The following is a 22734-nucleotide window of genomic DNA, read 5'->3' as shown; positions in this document are numbered from 1 at the left end:
TGGTCTTCACTGATTTAAAATGTGTCTCTTAGAAATACGTTACTGTGTTTGTTGAGAAATGCAATTTCTTCCTATGATGTCTGGAAGATAATAACTTTTATGCACGGTGTCATATTTTAAACATAAACAATTCTGATGGAAACTCAATCTGCTAGTGAATCTGCTAGTGAACAGACCTAAGTCTGTTAGTAAATTCATTTTCCATGCTTCTTAACCTGTAGACCCACGTTCAGGACATAAGGAAATGGTATCTCCTCGTCTTCTTCTGGAACATAGTCCAAGGAAGAAGCCAGCAACTGCTGAAGGCAAGTTTGAGTCTTTTGCTAATTTATTGACTTTTACTTGTGAGCTAGACTCGCTATTCTGTTTGACTTTGCTTATGAATATAACCTATATTACAAAATTGATCAAATAATTGTGCTTGGGATGTGAATGGTACAAGCATATTCACATGATGAGACCTAAGTATTCCTTCTAGCACTCCCACAGATGGCCCAAGGGATTTCCTGAATGAAATAGATTGTGGAATTGAGACCCAATCTGTAAAATAAAGTCATTTGGAAAGTACTCAGCCATAAATAGCCATCCAAATGTTCAGGATAATCAACATTATCCTCTTAATTTACTCTGGATTGCTCTTTCATTTATTGCTATTCTGCTGTGTTTCTGTGTATTTTCTACAAAAATGAAGACAATATTTCTGGCTACATTTACTAACTCTATTTCTATTGTTAAAACTACTGAAAATAAAATACGTAGTCAAATGCTACTATAAGAAGATTAAAACATAAAACCCTGCAATTGAATCATATTGTTTACTATCTAATCATTTCAGTAAAATGGTTGAAATATGCATTTTGAGCATACAAAAATTTAAATATTCATTTAAACTGGACTGTGTCCATCTCTTCAAAAATACTACGGTAATATACATTACTGGTCTCTACATAAAAAATAAAATTTAATAATATAAAACTTATGAATATTGTTATATAATTATACACCTGATTTCATATAATACTTTGGAGTCACTGAATGCTACCATGGCACTTTCCAGCCTGTCTCATAGAGGTCATAGGTCTGTGTTATACAGAATGCAGTTGCAATCTAAGACAAAACCGCATGGGGTTTGGGACAAAAGCCACAAGATTTGCCTGCATATGAAAATGGAAAGCTAAAGAGGGATATTGGCAGTGCCTATGATTGAAACAAAGAGTTGAATTGAATAGATATTGCTGTAATGTGGTGCTTATTGTGAATCAAAATATCTGGACAAAAGAAGTTAAATGTCTTAGTATCTCTTTCTCTCAAATATTATTTGAAAGAGTAAACATCTATAGTTACTGTGCCACAATAGACTATTTATAAACAACCTGCACTCCTACCTATTTGAGGGAAAGGTTTGAATCCTTCTTGTAGGCAAAAAAAAAAAAAAAAAGAGTTCTCGCAATGTTAAGGACCATTATCTACCAATTAACTGTAATGGAAGAAAAGACATAATAGAAAAAGACTGCTACATTTGTTGAGTGATAAACCTAATCTTTAAATATAACTGTTACACAACACGAACTAGCATCAAATTAACATTAAGTTCTTGATTTTCAAAATCATAAGGAGCATGCAATTACTGCAATTGCACATGGAAATGACTATTTATGACCAGTTACACATTTGTGTGTTTCATTAGCTCATTTATGCATGCAATTGCAGTAATTGTGAATGTAAATTAGACACCCATTTGGCAAATCAAATTGGGGAGCAGATTATCTGCTCAAAATCATACAACTGAATTCCCTATAAGGCTGAAGACCAGTCACCAGAAGATAATGCCATTCATGCAAGAGTTTTAGAAGAAATGATGAAGGAAGAATCACTAGAAAAACGCTACTGTGAGAAACTATATGTTGCACTAGGCTAGATAACACATTGACTTTAGGAACTTTAAATCCCAGAGCTTTATTTCAGCCCTGGCAAAAATAATTTAGCAATTTATAAGAATATTTGGTGAAAAATCAGAGGTAGAAAAAGTATTAAGAGGAGAAATTTAAATCTCTGACACAGCTGGAGAGACATCAATCTGTGACTTCTTACCTTTCTGAGTGGGATATTACTGCATGTGACCGAACAGGAGAAGAAAGAGGTTGAAACAAAGGATTGTTCTTATCTTAAATAGGGATAAAGATAGTATAATAAATTCACATAATAGTGAACAAGCACAAGCATTTGTTAATTGCTAAATATACTTTATATAGCATGGAATGACTGGCTCAGCCTTTGAAAAGCAATCAACTCAAAAAAAAAAAAAAAGATGAAAATGTTGAAAGTAACAGTGCAGTGGTCACCGAGGAAATTTATGAAAAGATTTTTTCTAGCAAAGAGTCAATCTTTTCAGCTTTTATTGGCTGCTTTCACCTTTTATATGGTTTTCTATCTAGTCTCTGAATGTCACCAAGTCGGAAAGCCTAAAGTTTAAATAGAGATGTTTTCACTTTGTCCAGTTTTGCCACTGACTTCTTAGGCAATCTTGAATCAGTCTATTTCTGTGCACTAATGTGGACTATTTAGTAGTAATGTGGACTATTTAGTGGCTGCATCTACCAAGCGCCTCTGTGATTTGATACTTGATAACGAAAGATTTTCATGGCTGGTAACTAGTGCCCAGCAGAAAAAAAAAGAGACTCTGTTGAATTCACTCTCAACCTTTCTCTGCATGTCATTGTCATTCTCTCTTCCTTCATTTCCATGGTAAGTCTTTTGGAAATGGGCTGATGAAGTAAGGTATATCTAAAATGTATACTGTATTCAGTTTGTATGTAATCAGATGTATTCAAGAACAAGTATATGAATTAAGTCTTTCAGGTGTCTTCTGGCATGAAAGCAAAATACTTTGTATTCCTATAGTCAGAAGGGAAAAGAACTGATCATTACACTACTATTTCACAGTGGTTTGGCTATTTTGAAGAGTGGTGCTGTCTTGAGATCTTACACTCAAAGCACACTGACAAGTTTGAAGTTTCAAGTGACAAATAGAAAAGGAAAACAAAACAGGCAAACAAAAAATCCAGTAACAATGAAAAAGTGAAGAAGGAAAGAGAATTTGTGAACAGAAGGACATTGATACATATTTCAACATCTGTTCAAGCTTCGAAATCTTGTTTGGCAAACTGTGAAGTAAAATAACCCATTTTAAATCCTTTACCTTTTTTTTTTTTTTTTTTTTTCCCTGGAGTTTTCACAAGGATTTGGAAGCGGGCTCTTCTACATGCTAATACTGTGATACTGCCATCTAGGGAAGACACTGGTTTGGGCTGTGATTTGAGCAGATCTGTTTTCCATGGCTCTCTCAAGTCTGATTTTAACATGCATCTCCTTCAACTGCTCTCTTCTCCATACCTTTTATCTCTCTCTTTCCTAGCCTTCATTATCCACTGACATGCTAAGGTTGTTTTGCAGGTTACAGTTGGTGGTCTGTGAATCTGTTTGCTCAGGTCTTGTCTTTTTTTGCTCAGCCCATAAGCTTTCCTGCTTCTTCCCTTTCCCTGTACAGCTAGGAAGGACTCTCCCTTCTGATGCTCCCTGACATGATAGGGTAATCTCTAAGGAGGGACCTGAAGTCAGACAAGAAATGTGGAAACTAAGCTTTTCAAAAGACTATAGCTTTCTATTAGTTGTTGCACAATGTCATACCTGTGCTTTTGCCCAAGACTAGTGCACCCTTGTGTGAGGCCTGTTAGAGGAAGGCTTCTTAAAGCCCACTACCTGTGATCTCAGACAGACATAAGCTCTGTACCACAGAAGTACTTTGAATAGCATTGTATCCAAATATGATTTTTCAAAGTTATATTGCCTTGGAAATCCATATCTGAGAGGCAGAGCGTTCATCACAGAATAGTGATCCACCAAGCTACTCTGATTTGTTAACGGATCATGAAGGTCTGTGAAAAGTCTCCCATGTGTGACTAACTAACTGAAGCATACTGGCTGTTATCTGCAGTCTTGCTAGCGTTTGTGATACCAAATGAGGTGAAAAAAAAAAAATCTTATAAATGTCTGTGAAGCATCTCTGAGGGATTAAAAAAAAAAGCCCAACTAAAGCCCAACTTTTGCTAGCCACTGTTTGAATGCTTTAACTATAGATTTTGCAGAAGACAGTAAATTGGATCACTATGAAATAGTTTTCTTTAACTTCATCCAAAACTCCTGTGGAGGCTAAATTGGCATTGCAATTGAAAGCTATGTCAGGTTTCTATGCTGTACAGAATGCAGACTATTTTTAAGAAGAAATTTTGGTCTATATCTCAGTTCATGAACATAACATTAGGGGATATAACTAAGAGTGGCTAAATTACTAAAGCCAATAGAAATTGTGACAAAACTTCCTCAATGTTTAGAAGTATATAAGTACACTTACACAAAAATGTAGAAACACAATTGTACAAATCAATCTGCCTCTATACGATATTTGAACTGTTTTCCCCTCTGCACATGGATTATTTCAGATTTTTTTTGTCTTTTGTCTGTAAAAACAATTACCCTTAAAAGAATCTTTTTAATGCAATACTGTGATTCAATATACAATAAAAAATCAGAATGTTGTGCTTTTGACCAAATTTACAACATTTCTAATGATCCTGCAAATATATCCAGGATGAAAATCCATTCTATGATCAGTTTTAATCCAAGTGTGAACAAAAACAAAGAGGAAATTCTTTTCTGTTGGAAATATAATACACTATGTTGTGTTTTAACCTAGCTTGTCAGAAGAAACAGCAGGTAGCTTTAATAGGATACTGTATATATAGGATTAAAATAAGGTTTTAGGAGAAATGTGAGCCTATGTCTCCATGAGTCTGTACTAACAACAATAATTAAATCTTGGAAACCATATGCACAAGATTTCAGAGTTATTTATTCAATGATTTAAATTATATATTTAAGCAGTAAACTCCAGTGATTTAGCTATGATGAAGAAAAGCCTAAATCTTCACTGTTTCAGAAAGCCCTTGACATTTTACTTAATGACATGAAGTTTCTCTGTACTACTTTTATTCTACTGATGAGACAGAAAAAAATAAACTGCAATTAGGAAAGAAAACACTTACCAAAATGTAACAAACTGATTAAAAATATAGAGCTATGTACATTTTGATTAGGCATAATGCTATATTTTCTCATCATTATTATTATTTATTCCAATTAATAATATTAGACTCTATATTTAAAAATAAATATTTACCAATATCTACCCAAGAAAACAAAACCAACTAACTTCAAAAAATATTTAAGACTCTTAGTTTTTTAAATTATTTTAAGTAAGCAGTAGCCTTTTGCATACAATTTGACTGTGAAATAAAAAGACGTGGATTAATTTCTCTGGGTTTAAAATGTGAAGATTTCATTTTTCTTTGGAAAGATGAGGTGACCCTCACAGAAGTTCTGTATAGCGCTGTATGACCCTTCTCCTAAACCCCAGACATTCCTGCTCAAAAGCACGCCACATTCTTGCCCCAAAGTATTCTCAAAAGCATGCAAAGCATCATCGAAATTGTTCCCAGTACTGGCAACATAATTAGTGCTGCTATTGATTCATGTTTCCTAGTGAATCAGAATTTCAGCGACAAAGAGGGAAATTTTCCTTGCATTTCTTTTAATTACTTTAAAATGACTGTAAACCTAACAGTGCCTTATAGTATGAATGTGTTTGAAAATGACTGGAAGCCAATGTGAAACTAAGTAATCTAATGTCATTATCCACCCTAAGCATAATGCAAAGGGGAAAGAGATACCATCAAAAAGAGAAAAATAATTAATCATTTAATATTTAGAAGGAAATCCTGAAAATCAGTGGCACTGATTTACCACTGAAATTAGTGGCAAATCTCTCAGTAAGTTCATCTGGGAGAGGATTTCAGTCACCTGTTAAAACAAAGAAACAAAAATAATCTCTTCAAAACAGATAAGGAATTCCAGTTTTAGAATGTTTTGAGTTATGATTTTGAGAGTTTAAGGTGAACAAAGCTGCTTGCAGAAAAATAGAATGAAGTTTTACCTATTGCATTCAGTCTGAAACATAGCTTCTCAGAGGTTGGAAAAAGCTAAGTTAGCTTTTGTTTTGTTCTGTTCTGTCTGTGTGTGACTACGCTTTCATCTCTGTTCCTCATTTCTATGAGGACCAGAATTAGTAGGCAGTAAAAGCTGTTGCAGTAATTCACAAAGCCATGCAATATCAAAAGTCTCTCACAAGGACTTTTCTCCCAAGATTTCCTGACAACAGGGTATTAGATAAATGCAGATAAGCCTTGTATAAGTATCTGAACTTTAGAAGGCTTATCTGAACCAAAACATCCCCAAACTTCTGACATTCAGCCCCGCTATGTGTATATGAAAAATTAATACACAGGCCTCCCCAAAACTCAGCATCACTGGCTGTATTTTGCTACCTTTCTTACCTCCGTTTGTCTGGTAGGATGAGTCAACAAGTTCTTTCAGTCACTATTCATGTAGGCACCTTGGGCACCTGGGAAGATATGGAGAAGAACCTCTCGCCACAACTTCCTTTTCCAGACACCCAGCACTGCCCCCGTGACATTGCGCCTAGTAAATCAAGCACACTCCTAAATTTAGACTCTTCTCGGCCGTGGCACAGCAGCAGTCTGTTCTTACCAGGCCTGTTTTCACGTGCTGCGTTGTTAGCGTTTTTCTATTATCTCCCCTTCCCCTGTTGCCCCAGAACTAGTTGACAGTCCATGACAACACACAAAGCCACTACGAGAGCTGTTGAAGTAATTCAGGTTAATACAGCTCTTTTCTTGGCTCCTATTGAATCTCACCTGGATTTTCATCAGTGTCCTCAGTCCCTTACCATACCTTATGTTGAAAGAAATAAATCTTATTTTTTGTTTGCTTGTTTCTGTTTTTGTTTTAGGGATCTCTCTGCTTCAGCCACTTCTCGAGTAAAATATTCCATGCAATTATTTTCTCTTCTCAGGAAAAAGTTTCTCCTGAATTTCCCATGTGGTAGTAGATTACTGTTTTAATTCACACAGCTCTTCATACATTCGTTTCCTCCTTGTTCTACATAAAGACCCACTTTTTCACATTCTATGAAAATTTTTATTGAATGCAAAGTCCATTGCTTGACTTGCTGATTGATTCTCTTATTTTGTACACTGTCATATGGTTATATCCATAATTTTCTTGTAAATTTTTGAAGAAAGTGCAGTTGTTTATCTTTTACACCCTGTACATAAGGAGGCGCTATGTAAGACTAGTGCTCCTGACAAAACAATCATGTCAGCTACAGTAATAAATAACATATCAATAGCAAATACAATGGATTTTTCTATATTCAGTTGGACTTCAATTACACGTTAGAGTCAGCCCTGAACTGTCAAAAACACCTTGTGTTCCTTTCTGTAGTCCAGTGCTCGTGCATATAATGGTCCTTCCTTATACAGCTGAACTGCAGCTGTTTGCATCCCTACTGCTGTTTCTAGCTAAAGAAATAAGCACTTTAGATTAGCAGATGAGGCTCATAATTTTACAGTGCAAAAGACCTGGCTAAGCTACTGTTTGTTTATTTATTTATTTATTTGTTCTGCCTCTCAATTTAGCTTTGTACATATCTGTAGGAAAATCACTGGATTTAATATTTCAGAAATTATATTTTTGCTGGTGTTAAATATACACTCTAAAATACCACAATTTAAATGTGGAGAAAATCTGTGAATCCAATTGAGAGTAAGTATATTGATTCAAGAAATAACTCTTCTTGTGCTATCCATTTACCAAGTGTATCAGTTTAATTTACATGAACATTTGTCAGTAGTAGGTGGACGGGACATCAGTGAAACTAGATACAGCTGAGATTTATATGGAAGTCAAGAGTGAATATGCTGCAATGGACAGTGTTAATGGGACAGAGGGGCCGTACTTCTTTAACACCTTTCTGTATTCCTCCCTTACAAAACTCATAGAGAATATAACTCACTTTAGGCTCCCTGGGCACTTGGAATATTGTAATTCTAGAACTTCAGGAAAGAAAATTACGGCAGTGGAATTAATTGCTGAAATTATTTAGCAATGAAATGGATGCATTCTGTATTCTCCTTGTACTTTTAACCTGAGGGTAGCACAGGAAAGTGGAGCTATGAAACGGTTTGAGTCGGTTTTGACAAGGAGTATGAGGCACAAAACACTGGGAGAGGCATTCTATAAATACAGACAAGGGTTTTCTGCTTCATTGTATCAAGATAACATAAGGGGACAATAAACAAAACTCTTTAAAACAACGAACAAATGCAATGCAACATGATCCTTCTAAACATTCAACAATTTGTCAGAAAATCAGCAGCACTATGGCTCAAACAGGTCTTGAATATTGACAAATATTGCCTTCATGATAGGGAAAATTTTATTTATGAAACTACTCTGGACAGACTGGAATTTGTGTATTCTGTGAAGAAATCTATTTTTCTATCAAGAATACAACTATTTGTTTATTTTAGTTTCAGAAAGCAAGCTGTCTTGCATTTCCCTGTTTGTGTATATTTTTTCATGCCCAAGCCTACTGTGGTAGCTAGTGAAGTGAGAAGTTTCATCTTTCTTTTATCTTCATATTAATTTATGCAAGGGATAATAATGTATTTGCTTCTTGGATCTGCTTCAGGAAATATTTCTGTATCTTAAAGTAAAGAAAACACCTCTCACTTACTTAAAGGCTCATGTACTTGTGCTGTTTGGTGCAGTAATACAAATTAGCTTTATATGCATAGTCATTCAGTAAATCATCACAAAAATAAAATTACATTTCATCAAAATCCAAAGCTGTGCATGACAACCTGAAGATAATAAAATTGGCTCTTTTTGGATGAGTATTTAAAAGAGCATTTAGATTAGCTATTATTGTACTATCATCAAGTTGTGGGTTCGTTCCTAAAAAGGAAACAATGAAGAATTATAGCTTTCTTTTCCATACACTGAACTATCCATTTTCTATTATTATATTATACTAATAGAATAATTAAATCTTTATAGCCTTTATAAATAAAGGAAAAACACTATGCTTATTTCTATTGTTGTCCAGTGAACTGATAAAATAGAGGCAGATGCTTTTAAAAGAATGAGTCACGTTCTTTTATAGAAGATTGCTTAACTACAGTTCTCCATGAATAACAGATATCCTGTAATGACAGTTTCAAAGGTTCAATTCATAAAAAAGTTTTATAAAGGGATATTATATATGCAGGCCTTTCACGGTATTCTGCACTTACTCCCAAGTATCACTTGCAAGTTTTGCCATCATTAAGTCTGATTTTATAAAAGAAGCACTTATTCAGGCAGAGAAGGTTCAGGCTACTTAATCACCACGCTAAACCTTTAGTTACACTAGGTTAGCAGCATAATTTCTTGAGTAAGTGCTTACTTAAATAATTACCTCGTGCACACACTGGTTCCAGTTCTATCCATAGCTGCAATGCAGTTTACTAGCAACAGCTCAGAAATATAATTCAAGTTCTAAGAAGTATTTCTGAGCTGATGATAGTAAACTCCTAAATCAATGACAGGCTTATCTAATCTAGAGCCTATTATAGCTAGTCAAGTATTCCCATGCCAGACATACATGTATGACTCAGCTGAACTTCTATTTCCTTCCTTAGAAATAGAAGAGGAAAAGAAGGTGACTCATGTAAAGAAGGCTACCACGGAAACCAAGAAGAAAGGTATGGTTTGGGAAAACTTCTTATTGGCATCATTCAGCTTTTATTCCTGTGAGTGGCTCAGATGCCATTGCTATTTTTTAGGTCAGTCCTATGCTCCTGGCTCTCTACTGTCCTTCCCTTACTTCCTTACTCACTGCTTGCAGTGCAGCAGCCTATATGCTACTACGTTTTCAGTCTCGGATGTCTTCAGTGTCTGATGTATTCCGAAGTCTTTTCCTGCCATTTGGTGGATGTCCATGGGCTTCTTATGCTATTTTAATAGAGTCTGTATGGAGAGCAGGACATAGTAATATCGCCACAGGCAAAACTCATGGGAAGTATCACACAGTACATGGTGTTCCATTTTCTGAGTGTGGAAATGTATGTTTTTTATTATTTTTTGGGATAGACTCACAATTGAAATTTGTAGAGATCTTATTGTGAGGCCCTGACATCCATCTAGATAACATTTTGGATCATTCATTCCCAGGAAGCATCTAAAATCCACCAAAGGCCTTGCTTTCATGGGAAAATATTTATATCATTCATTATTTATTAATGATCTCATTGCTACTGCAGCTTAAGCTAAAAGGTGCCACATTCATGCACTGATGATTTTCGCCTAGCCTTTGATGAATTATTAAGGGTCCAAATCATCCATAGTTGATGCATAGTGATTAATTTTCATTTCAGTTGATTGCTCTGTGGCTAGTAGGGTGCAAGTGCTATAAGGGAATAATCTGAACTAAACTCCCAAATAAGTCACAATTTTTTCAGCATGTACCCACCAGGGCTTGGCTGACTGCATATTTGAGTGTATGATTCACAGTTCTAGCATATCAATTGACTTTCTTTAATTAAATCCTAGAAAAAGAAGGAAAAAAAGAGAAAGCTCATGAGAAGACAGCTGTCCCTGAAATTAAAAAAGCAGGTAAGAAAATGAAGTCTCTCTCTGCTGTAAACATCTGACTACTTAGTATAGGCACTTTCAGGTTTTTAACAACTGAGACAGGGGTGTGTGTAAGTCATTATCATGTAAGACTCCAAGCTTGGCACACGTATATATATACATATATGTACGAATGTGTCTACATGTAATATATATAACTATGTATGCAATTTTCAATTATGTGAGTATTATTGAGTGTGAGTTTCAATTATCTTGAGGTTTTTATAAAAACTTTAGAAACACCTTTTTTTCCTCTCAAATCCTAAGTCAACCAAGAGTATAAATAGCCTCAAAGGGTACATGGAACAGAAAGAACGGATGGAGTGCAAATGATTTTCATGAATCATTTCACAAATTCATCTCATTTTAAGTGCAAATAGTAAAATCTACATATCAAGCTACCTCATATGGTAGAAAATAGGTGGTTATCTTTCTGACACTTTATCCCCTGAGAAAATTAAAGTAAGTTAAAAATAATGCTAGCAATTGTCCTGAACCTAATTAATTGTGTTTCATGCTACCTAGCATAAAAACAATATATTCTTTTAAATAAATCTGGAAATTACCATTTGGGTCTTATCCAAAACTTTTTTTTTCCTGTTAATTGTTTCAATACATCTGCAAGTATGGTTAATCTACAAATATAAACATAGTTCTAGTAGGTGGCTCTTGCAGTTCGTGAAACTGAGTCTCATTAGAATTGGGGAGAAACAAAATAGTCAGTCTAGCAGTTTGGTATCACCTTAATGCCTAAAGAAGCTGGTTCTGCATTCTGCTTTGCCAGAGACTTCCTAAATAAGTTCCTGCATGTCACTAAGTACTCAGACCAGCCTTTCTTTAAATTAGAGTAATGCCTAAAACCATGAAGAAAGGTTTTAAATAGGATTGAAAGATTCAGGGGTCTAGTTGCTATGTTCTCATGGTAAGTCTTGTGCTCTGTTATCTAATTATTCAAATCTGCTGAATTGTATCAAAAGCTAAGAGGATATATATCCCATTGTTTACTAACATGATGGATTATATATGCAAATCTGAATATGAAACAGACTTCTTTGTTGTTGATTCATACATGGTCTACATAAGCTTTCCTATTCAAATGTTTATGGATGAAAAGAAAAATGTTAAGTTATGCTTGATATATAAAACTACACAGAATGACACAAGTATACCTTGGTATACTTCTGGTGCCCTATTTTAGTAGGTTTTCCTCTATTATAGTTAGGAATAGTCCGTTGTGGAAGGGAAAGGAATACTCCTTCCAAGTTAAGATTGCATACTTACAAGTCTAAACACAGATTTTAAAAGAAAATAAGCCAACACTTCATATATCTAATTTTATTCTGGTTCTAAACCTGTATTTTATTTGAGGATAGAGAATTTTAAAAGATTACATTTTATGGCATAGCTGCAGCATAACGTTATTAATATGTTCATCTTCACAAGCTGTTGCTAAATCCAGTGAGTCATCCTATCAATGCTAGAAAGACACAAATTAGGCAAACCGAGACATCCATACACTTCTATCCCTTTTATTAGCTCTGTAGGTTGCTGCATTTTGAAGAGTTTACTAGCCTTTGTGTTAGAGGATGGTAATCCATAATATATTCTAGCTACACATGTTGCTGTTATTCCTCATTCAGCTTGCTCTTTGAAGGCTTGTGTACATCCTAGCTTTGATTGGCAGCACCTATTGTTATCCCTAAAAGGTTTTAAGCCTGAAATAATTGCCACATTTGATGATCAGAATAGTAGTGCATAGCCCAGTTTTGAAATGAGACTACCTCAGTGTCTGACAGTATTTACATGCTTTGGGCACATAGAGCAGATGAACCTCAGAGAGTTTGAATCAGCAGCACAGATAAGCATCCAAAACTAAAGAGTATAGGAACACTTCCATTTTTTTTTCTTATTAAAAGCATAGGCAGTAGCCAATGCATTAAATATAAGCTCTTCACCCTGGTTTTCAAATCTTTCAGTTACTTCTGCACGTTTCTGAGTTTGTGTCTCATTTTGCTTCCCATCAATCTCCCAAACCCCTGGAGCTGAAGGGTGGGCATCCAACTTCAACCCCTTCTTGCTTGTCCCTGTGCTTGAGAGAGCTGGCTTCTGCCAGGACTGACCTCCTGGCGCTCCAGTCCTGCTGCTCTTCTTCATCCTCATGGAAATGTCCCAGGAGGCTCACATCTGGCGCAAAGCCACCAGGACTCTCAGAGCAACACTTTCAGCTACGCCTCTCCATTTCTCTCCTTGTAACAAGGACTGCTCCATCACTCCACTGCAAATACTGAATATTTGCTGATTAATGTTTTAGATTAGCCCTATTGTCCATGATAGAATTTAATCTCTAGTAGTTACCAAAGTGGAGTTCTTTATTGCTCTCTAACTGTGTCTCTGTGATGCATTTGTTTATTTGCATGCCAGCTCACTCTTTCTCAGCTCCTCTATTTCTCCTTTCCCTCTCTCTCATTCTTTCTGCTGAGGAGAAGCAAGAGTTACCTAATGCAAAATGTTTTCAGTCTTTAGCAGAGAATGAACTGGAGGATTCTTAATTAGCTTTTAAAAATGCATTGAAGATAAAAACACATTAATCCTCTGACCTTCAGCTAATACAAAAACACCATGTTAACTGTTCTGAAAAATAGATAATTCCGTTGTTACAAACTCAGAGATTTGGCTTAAACAAACATAATTGTTAGACACAAGGGCCTGGCACAACCACCCATTTTAGAAAAATCTATTCAGTGCTCTTCTAGGTGAAGAGACTACATCTCCAAATACTCCAAATACTCAGAAAGGGACTTGATGAGCCCAGAGTAACAGGCATTAGCCAAGGTCTCCTAGAGTGGGCAGTGGTCTTGATCACCTTAATTCGGAGGTGTCCAGCTTTCAGTCTAAGAATAGAGTTTCTTCTTTTGAAAGCCTCGGTATACAGCCTCAAGCAAAAGATCAGGGCTTTCAGCAGGTTTTTTTTAGGCAGGGATAGCCCCAGTGGCAGTGAATGTGACCTGTAACTTTTTGTGAAAGCCCAAAGTGTCAGACTATTATTGCACAAGTGATAATAGTTCAAAACATCCTGTCTGATAAATATCACAGGTAGGAAAATGGCTACAAAAGAGAGATCTCTCCCTCTTTCATTCTTCTTATGTTCTTACAAAGTAAGCTTATAGAACGTAATTCTGCTAGTATGGTCACACTAGGGTTTATTTCTTAGTGGAAATTAAACTTTGTTATGCGGATATTAGTGTTTTCGGGTGCTCCTAGTTTGTTCGCAGGGTGTCTCTTCATGCTCTTAAAATCTCAATGCTCTGAAACATCTTTGCTTCTTCCTCTATAAGCATTCCCAAACATTCATAGTGTTCTCCAGCAATCTTTGCTTTTAAGTCTGATTGCTGCAAATGCTTTTCCCACTTATTTTAGTTCTCACAACAAATAGCATAGGTAGCATAGGTAATAAATGAGCTTGAAAAGCACTGAAATGTCAGCCTGGATCATCACACCATTTTCTAACTAAAGCTCTGCTCAGCTGTCAAAGATGATTTTGCCTTCCTGTTATTGCTGCATAATTTCAATTAGTAAGTAACAAAAATACCTACATCTTGTGCAACATTTTTGACAGTAAATCCCAGAAAAAAACGTACAAGGGGGGAAATGCCTTTCCCCCATTTTCCACATATGAATATTCAAATATAGGATGCATCACCAGACTAGTTGCCCACTGGGCAGAAGATATATATTTTTTGAAGGCTAAACATATGTTAGCTTGATTAAATATCCCAAACTTTCATAGTCTCAGAAACCTGGGACATCAGCCAGCACAACTGATGCTCATGACAAGAAATGTACTGATCCCCTGGGCAGGTGTCCAAAAACGCCTAGACTCTGACCCATGGCGACAAATGTTTTGCAGGTATCAGAGTCCACTGTATCCCTGCACAGTTCTGCTTAGCAGGCAGAAAAGGAGTTCTTGGTGTGCCGACTTACTCATCCCAGATCACTGAGCAAACCTTTATATTGCTCTGTTGGTATTTTTATGCTCCCAGTAAGGCAAAGGTTCTCGTGTGAGCCCCTGTGATAATCGTGGAGCTATGTGGTGCTGCAGATGCATCCCTGACACATGGTGCAATATCATGTGTTTCACACCAAGGAGTGTTAGCAGGGAAGAAGGGTGGCACCGTCTCCCTAGATACCAAAGTAAACTGTTTGCCTCCTGAATAGAAGTCTCTGTGGTCTTAAAGTTACAGGTCTTGAGATACTTTTAATGACGCCACTGCAGAATTCAAGTGATCCTGTTCTTCAGTCATGCAAAAATAAACTGAAGGTTGATCTCAGATGCAAAAATTGAAAACATTACCTTGTGACTGCCACAGAACTCACGTATGCCTCCTACCCAGTTACCCAGTGTGATCATGAAGCTGAGAGGAAAGTCTAGGCAGTCTGCACTACCTCCTGCACTGGACGTAATCAGAGAAGAGCAAATGACCTCCTGCCTCCCAGGACTTTTTTTTTTTTTAATTGGTTGACCACATATGTGTTGTCATCAACTGTACTTTGTTTTAAAGGCTAGTTGGTACTTGCAAAAAGACAAAGATTTAATAGGAAATGGAGAAAAAAAAGGTCATTTTACACTCTAACAGTATGTTCTTTGTTTTTGTGCTCTATACAGAGAGAAAGACAAATTCCTCTGACTTCCTCATCTGAAAAACAAAAACAACAAAAATCCATTTAATTTTGTGACTTCCTTGGCTCCGCTTTACCCTTACATTCTTTATACTAATCAGCCTTTGATTACGATAGGAGAACAAGCAGTGACACCTGCTGGCCAGTTTCTTTAATTCTCTGGTTTTTGTTCTGTTCTTCACTTTCAAATCTGGCTATTTAAGAGAGGTTGTGCCCATGTTTTATTTCCCCTAGCTCCTTATGCTATTGCAATCATGGCTAGAAAGATAACGCCTTCCAGATGTGACACCATTCTGAGAAAAAGCATTTTGGAGAGATGATGTTTTCTACTTAAAAAAATGCTTGGCCTACCCCCTAATCTAGAAAAGTGCAGTGTGCTCAGCACACTGCTTGAAATGCTTTGAATGGATCCAGCTGCAATGAACTGAATGCTTTGATCCACGACACAATGTTGATCCCAGATTTTCATGATGGGAAAATGGGTGGTAATTGTGCATACTTGTAGGAAGACATTTCAGCCATCCCTGAGGATCTGTGCTCTGGAGACACCATGCACAACTGTCCAGGTCAGCTTCAGGAGTGTTCTTTGGACCAGAAAATGAATGAGGGGCTGACAGGTCTTGGCATGCTGCTCCTGGCCTGGCCAAAGCCGCACATCTCATTTTCTCTAACGCTATAGATGTGACATGATAGATGTCAGCGGACGATAGAGTTAAAGATGCTCTTGGATGAACCCTGATTGTCATCTCTTCAAGGCCTGGGGGATGCAGAGGCTGTCTCAGTTGAGGCTGCTTTGCAAAGGCAAAATGGAGATGTATAGACAGAGAGAGGCCAAAACGCTTTTGTAAGTGGCTGGCTCATGTAAAGAAAATAACAGATTTTTATTCATGGATTTTATTGTGACTTATCAAACAAAGTATGAGGAAAAGGTATAAAGTTCAGTGGAGGTAAACTGAGATACAATCCACATGGCATTGTGGATTGTGTGGACCTTTTTTCAGAAGATCTGCTTTAGCATGTAGAAGGCAGGCATTTAGGGGAATAGACTGCTGTTTCACTGTTTCTTTATTTTTTTATGAAAACATGGCTTTATTTGCAGCTAGGTTTAGAGAAATTGGGAGAAGGAGAGATGAATGCAAAAATTAAGTGACAAATAGTAATCAATGAATTGCCTAATGATTCTTATGCAGACAAAATGAATGTATAAGGGCAATAGTTAAGGGAGCAGAGTGTATTATGAGGTTAGAATGAATTTAAAGCAAATCATGGTCACAACTACACACAGAAACACACACAAAGGAAGGTCAAGGTAAGGACCTTAAAACTGAATCTTCCTTTTTTAAGTTACTACTTTCTAATATTATCTTGACAGCTTTGTCTATTTAGCCATTAATCCACTTGGCACAGGTGTGCAGAGGCTATGGCTTGCTGTGTGTTTGTCCAACTTGCAGCAAAGAAGATGGTGGCTCTAGTTTCATATTAGCAATTATTTCAATTATTATCATTATATGAATTAATGCCCACATATCAAATTGTATAAAAACATATAGTTTTCCCAACTGGTTTACTGAAGCTTCAGACTTCAATTCATGTCATGAACAAGTTGCTACTTGCTCATGATGCTAGTATCTCAGGCCTCCTCTTTTTTTTTTTCTCTCCTTTCCTACAAGAGTAGGAAAGTCTCTTTTGTATTATTTGGATGTTATTTACTGATTCCTAGCATTTTCACATTAGTAGAGGTTTTCCCCTCTGCATACAGCCTCACATCAAACTCTCAGAACTGACTGCATTTACTAACCACAGAAATGCTGGATTAAGTCTCCTGCATAGTTACCAGTAGGTGATTTTATTCACTGCTCTTTCTGTAGTACAGGTAGGGGTTTCATAGTATCTCTTGACTTAGCTAACAATTTCCTGTTTGTGGGGTTTTGTATAACAAAATCAGAGAAAGTGGAGATGGAAATGACCTACTAGGTCATCTAATCCTTCCCTCTGGCAGGGCAGGATAATTCCTTAAAGAATAGCTTGAAGTGCTTTATCCAGTTTAGTTTTAAATGTCTGAAGTAACTAGGCCTCCATCAATTCCCACAGAAGATTATTCAACAACCTAATAGATCTCACAGTTAAGAAGTATTTCATTCCAATCTGCCTAAATTTTCCCTTGCTTAATTTTATCCCATTACTCAAGAGTTATATTCTCTTGTGACACCCAAATATAGTCTCTCTGGCTGCAGGGCCCAATTTTCTACTGCCTTGCGCATTGTATTGCCATTTACATTTACATCGTCAAAGTAGTTTCAAAACTGACAAGGTGAATGGCAAGTTGAGGCTGATAATTTTTCATTTGTGAAAATTCTCATTCACATGAAATAAACCTGGCAACAGGAAAGCAGGCCATGGCCATACGTCACCTTTGCATAAGGCACATGATGGTGAGACCGGAATGTACATATAGTTATGGTGGTCAAATTGGAGGAAGCACAGAAAAAAAAATGGCATTTACAAATGGAGAATATGCCTCATAGTGAGAGAGTTAAAGAGTTCTATTCATGCCTCAAGAAAGAGGTGACTTTGTTATAGTGTACCTTAAAGTACCTTCAAAAAAAAAAAAAAAAAAAAAGGCTACTGCAGCTCTCTTCTTTAATCTAGTAGGAAGAGTTTAACAAGAATGAATGACTGGGAGCCAAAGCTAACTGAATCCAGCCTGAAAATGAGGTACATGTTCCTAGCACTAAGAATGATAAACTAACACAGTGCAGGGTGGATATTGCTTTCCTTGATGTCTGCAGAAGGGGATTGTTTACCTAATGGAAAATACACATCATCTGACAAAGTACCCAGTTGAAATATAGGAGCCTCTGACAACAAAGTGTCAGTCTAGATAATCTGATGGTGTATTCTAGCCTTGAGCATTGTGGATGTACACCTTCAGAGGGGCACATAAGCAAAGGCAGTATGCAGTGGAAAGTCAGCTCCTCAGAGAGGAGTTGCAGGTTTATTGGAAGAACAGAAATTCCTTTCTTGTTTTATTTTCCTCTACCTAAGTGTTCCGTCTTCCATGGGAGATAAAATAAAAGAGTCTGCTTTTCTAATTGATGCTTTCAAATTCATCAGAAGGCAGATATGGCTACACAGTAAAAATCAAATTTCATCCTTCCATGCAGATAAAAACAGATATATGAAAACAGGATAACAGCAAGGTGCAGTACAAAACAAAACAAAAACAAACAAGCAAAAATCATAATAGTGAGGCAAACACAGAAGAAAAGCAATTCCCATGGTCTCTATATGCCTGGATGTTAAGGGAGTCTGCTCCTGAAACAAGATAGAAGGCATCTCAAAAGATATGCTGTATGCCCCACTCTGAAATTTTCAAAGCCCTCAGTGAATCTTGAATCCTAAGTTCCACCTTCAGGAGTGATTGTCAACAAGATTTCAGTGATACTTAGGTGCATAAAGATGCATCATGGCACTGGTGGGATTCACAGATGCGTCAAGGTAAGCCAGGCATGTAACTCCCATTGATCTTCTATGAGCATTGAGTTCCTAAACATGTCTGCCACTCTTGAAAATAGCACAGAAGCTGCAAGGTCACCGTGATGTTTCTGCAAATATCATCCCCTTTTGCCCACTGAAAGGATTCTTCAGCTGGGAATGCTAACAGTGGTTTATAGCAGCAGCAAACACCTACACCCTTCCAGGACATAGAGCTCATCATTGCACAAAAACTGCGAGTGCAGGGGCGTTGGACTAGATGACCTCTAGAGGTCCCTTCCAACCTTAAGCATTCTATGAACTGGAAGTGCTGTGAAAAAACATAAGCCTTCCCTGTCTTCCCCTTTTGTCTCCTTCACCTTGCCGTACTCAACACTGGAATTGATTGCGGGGGACTGTGAGAGCAAGGAGCGATCTCTTTCATCTAGCATGAAATCAGCTTTAGAGGAAATTCTACCTCTCCACTCCCTCTCCTTCCTCCATGTACTGGGCAAAGAAAGCTCTAGAAGAGAAGGAAATGAATACTCACTGTTTGAGAAGCCTGCTCTGTCCATGAAATTTAAGTGGCAGGTGAATAATGTTGAAGGGCCTTCCGGTGGCACAACCTCTGCTAACTCTTGTGAGAGCTGAAAGCTTTCAAGGCTATGCTGAGTACTGCTCAGCCCAGACGTGCTTCCTGGCTTTCATTCGTTTCCATCTTTGATCACAACGGAGCAGGGAATGATCAGAGAAGTGAAAACGGTGGTAAGACCCTGTTGGTAAAGGATTAGAAATGCCAGCCCTTTAATAATAAAGAGAAAAGGAAGGAGGCTTGCATTTGTAGTATAAAATCACTTGTTTGATAAGCTGACATGAGAATCATCCTTGAGCAAAGCAGAATAGTCATTTCACTGAGAGTCAGTCTCTTCTGAGGTTGTGCTGACAGTGTGTCAGTGTACTTTTTTGGAGAAAGACAATATTAGAAATAATCAAGTTTGAATGTAGTACATGCTCAATATAAAGACCACACAGGTAATCAAATAATCTTTTTGCATTTGGTCTTTCAGTTATGTAAAATGAAGTACCTGCAGTGTGCTACCAGCTGGGTGGCATAGCTTTAATTAAAGAATCCAATTTATTACATCAACAGTGTTTATGTTGGTCTGGGGATTAATGTAATGTTTATTTTTCTAGTCACATCCAGAAATAACAGGATTAGAATATGCCTATGCCTCAAACAAAGCAAAGTTAATCTTTTTAATGAAGAAAAACAGTTCTGTTCCCTCAAAATAAGATGTTCATCTGAATCAGTAGACCTGATAGTTAAGATAATTATCCTATGCAAAATATCTATGCACAGACCCATCAGTCAAATTGTAATTATATACCAGACAGTGCTATCTGTTTTCTGTTGTCACTCAGTGGACAAGCTGGAAGCTTGACCCAGAGCTGAATAAAGTCAGTGAAAATCTTTAGTGTATTCAATTAGGCTGATGCTTTTTAGTTTTACTTTACTTTTAAAACAAACAAACAAACAAATCCCTTGGTCTTTAAATATACTTTTAAAAGCTTTTACTAAATTTTAGAAACCACATAGATGGTAAAATTCTTTAAGCCACATGTTCAGAAGGACGAGGTGTCTCCTGGACACCTTTCTCACAGAAAGGTTCATAGAGGTGTTCTTGATTCATATAAGTGCATCCTTTACTCTTTATTCTAAGTTATGTTTGTTTAACCTTGCAGTAAATGTTCCCAGTGGCCATGCTTGTTCTCTTGATCTATTTTTCAAGAAGCAGAGCTGATTTTGTGGCCTTGTTATATGTAACTCGTAGAGACTAAGTCAGATGAAGTATTATTGAGTGATTAGGATAATAGAATGGGCAGATGTTCTTCAGAGGAAGAGTCTTACATAGCTGTGGTTATAAGCGTATTGATTTTTAGCTTGTTTGCAGTAGGTTCTGTGTGAGGTTGCTTTTTCATAGATTTTGCTTCACTTTCACGAGTGTAATTAGAGTATTGTATGTCACCTATAAAGATTAATGAATGGGCATTACATTATTCAAGATTTCCCTTTTCCCAAAATGAGCATGCTGCCTGTATCCATGTTCTGAAGAACAAAAAAAATCTTCATGATGATAGTGAAAATGTTCACAGATGCCATCTGCATATCTGCCTGTCCAACAAAAAGGAAATAATCAAAATGTGTTGATCAATACATAAAAAAGACATATTATGTCTATCATAATAAAGCTTAATAAATGTCAGTTTAACAAAGCCTAGTCTGACTCTAAAAAAGGAATCTGCTTGTAAGCAGTTCAAAAATTATTGGTGCCCATTTTTCTTAAGAGAAATGCATTGGCTCTCTATCCTCCAGACTTTTTTTAAGAAAAAGTAAAAAATGATGAAGAAAGTTTTCATATGTAATAATATATCCACTAACTCAATGATGGTATGGAAGGTCATTTGAGGAAAAAATATGGTTCTTAAATTTTAGGAATTAAAGTTATTGCCTACATCTGCCACACACAAAAGAAGGGCTTACTAAATTATTGTATCTTCTGTAGTTAGAGTTACCTTTACATGGTAACTCTAAAATCCTTTACATGGATGGCTGTGGTCTAATATTGTGCTCCAGAGTTTGGGTTTTTTGAGCTATTCCTGGTGAATACAGAAGGCAAAGGAACATTTTTCTACCTGCTGTGTGGTAGGGGAGACTGAATTCAATCCATTTCAGCAATTTCAAAGTAGAAAGGAGTAATCACTAATTAATGAAACCATGAGTCACTGCTACAGCTGAAACTGGTCATTCCCAAAGCGCAGACTGTTTCTTGCTATAACTGAATCATTGTTTGCTCCTATCTTTCTTTACTTTTTTTTTTTTTTTGACTCTTTTGAAGAAACTCTTTTTTCATCATCTCAGGAAATCTGCTTGAGGTAGCATTTAGTATTTCAGTCATGCACATTGCTGTACAACATTTGGGAAAGCTCTGTGGACCTTAGGCTTCTACGTATCTCTGATACTGAGCTGCTTTGGGCTTTCCAGTTCTGTGTGGCTACTCATAAAATAGACCTCCTTTGTAAATGGGGATTGACATGGTGGTGTGTAAAGGCAGTGCATAGGGAAGCAAAACACACAAGGGCTGAGCATAGAAAGGCTTTGGGGAGCACTAAAGTCAGTTTGTCGACTCCCTTTAGGGTATCAAATGCCCTGCTTTTTCCCTATGCCTTTACTTGATATGGTAGATGTAGTTAAAGCGCTTGAATCCAATCTCAAAGAAATGTGTTGCTCTTAACAAAAAAAAAAAAAAAAAAAAGAAAAAGAAAAAAACACTGCTCCTGGAAGCTTACTTGAAGCAATTGTTTTTATGTGAAATATTTATTTTTATTTATATACTAAAATACCAGAGTCAATACTCAGCAAAACAACCCCTGCTAGAGAGATTTGCAAACTAAACTTTAAATGATCTGCCAAAATGTTAGACAAGCACCATCACCAGTTTTCTACTATATTAAGCAAGAAAAGCATGTTCCCTTTTCACAGTTCTAAAACCTTCAACCCCTTTATATCCCACATTAGTTATCAGCACCATCAGAAATTGTTTCTCATAATCTTGTCCCATGCTGCTTGAGGAAACTTGACTTCACGTTACTGCAGTTTTGCTTCCTCCCAGTTTGACCTATCAGTAGTAAGCCCATCTCCATTTCTCCCTCACCTCTTACCCTAGAGGCTCAGGAGCTTTAAACAGAAAACCTGAGGTCTGGGATTCAAGAGTTACTAGACTCTGCCAATAAATTTTAATGAGCGTTTACACAGCAGGAAGAATAGATCTATTACTACAAATACTTATATCTTATTTTATTTATGAAGCAGACATTAGTTCCTGCTATATCCTCGTAGAGCCAACTTAGATCCCAGAACTTCTTCTAAGTGTT

General features: G+C 36.7%; 1 protein-coding gene across 1 annotated transcript in view; it reads left to right on the top strand.

Annotated features, from left to right (window-relative positions):
- TRDN (triadin) overlaps positions 1-22734 on the top strand; it is a 270244-nt gene that overhangs the window by 152680 nt on the left and 94830 nt on the right. The window contains exons 13-15 of the mRNA XM_088521987.1: positions 234-305; positions 9660-9722; positions 10570-10632. Of these exons, the coding sequence (XP_088378113.1) occupies positions 234-305; positions 9660-9722; positions 10570-10632 (198 nt within the window). The remainder of the gene's footprint in view (positions 1-233; positions 306-9659; positions 9723-10569; positions 10633-22734) is intronic.

This window comes from Tinamus guttatus, unplaced genomic scaffold (assembly GCF_059628265.1).
Source record: "Tinamus guttatus ecotype Peru unplaced genomic scaffold, ASM5962826v1 Tinamus_guttatus_pri_ptg000141l, whole genome shotgun sequence".
In the NCBI taxonomy this organism is placed as follows: domain Eukaryota; kingdom Metazoa; phylum Chordata; class Aves; order Tinamiformes; family Tinamidae; genus Tinamus; species Tinamus guttatus.
This window is presented reverse-complemented; position numbering and strand designations above follow the sequence as displayed.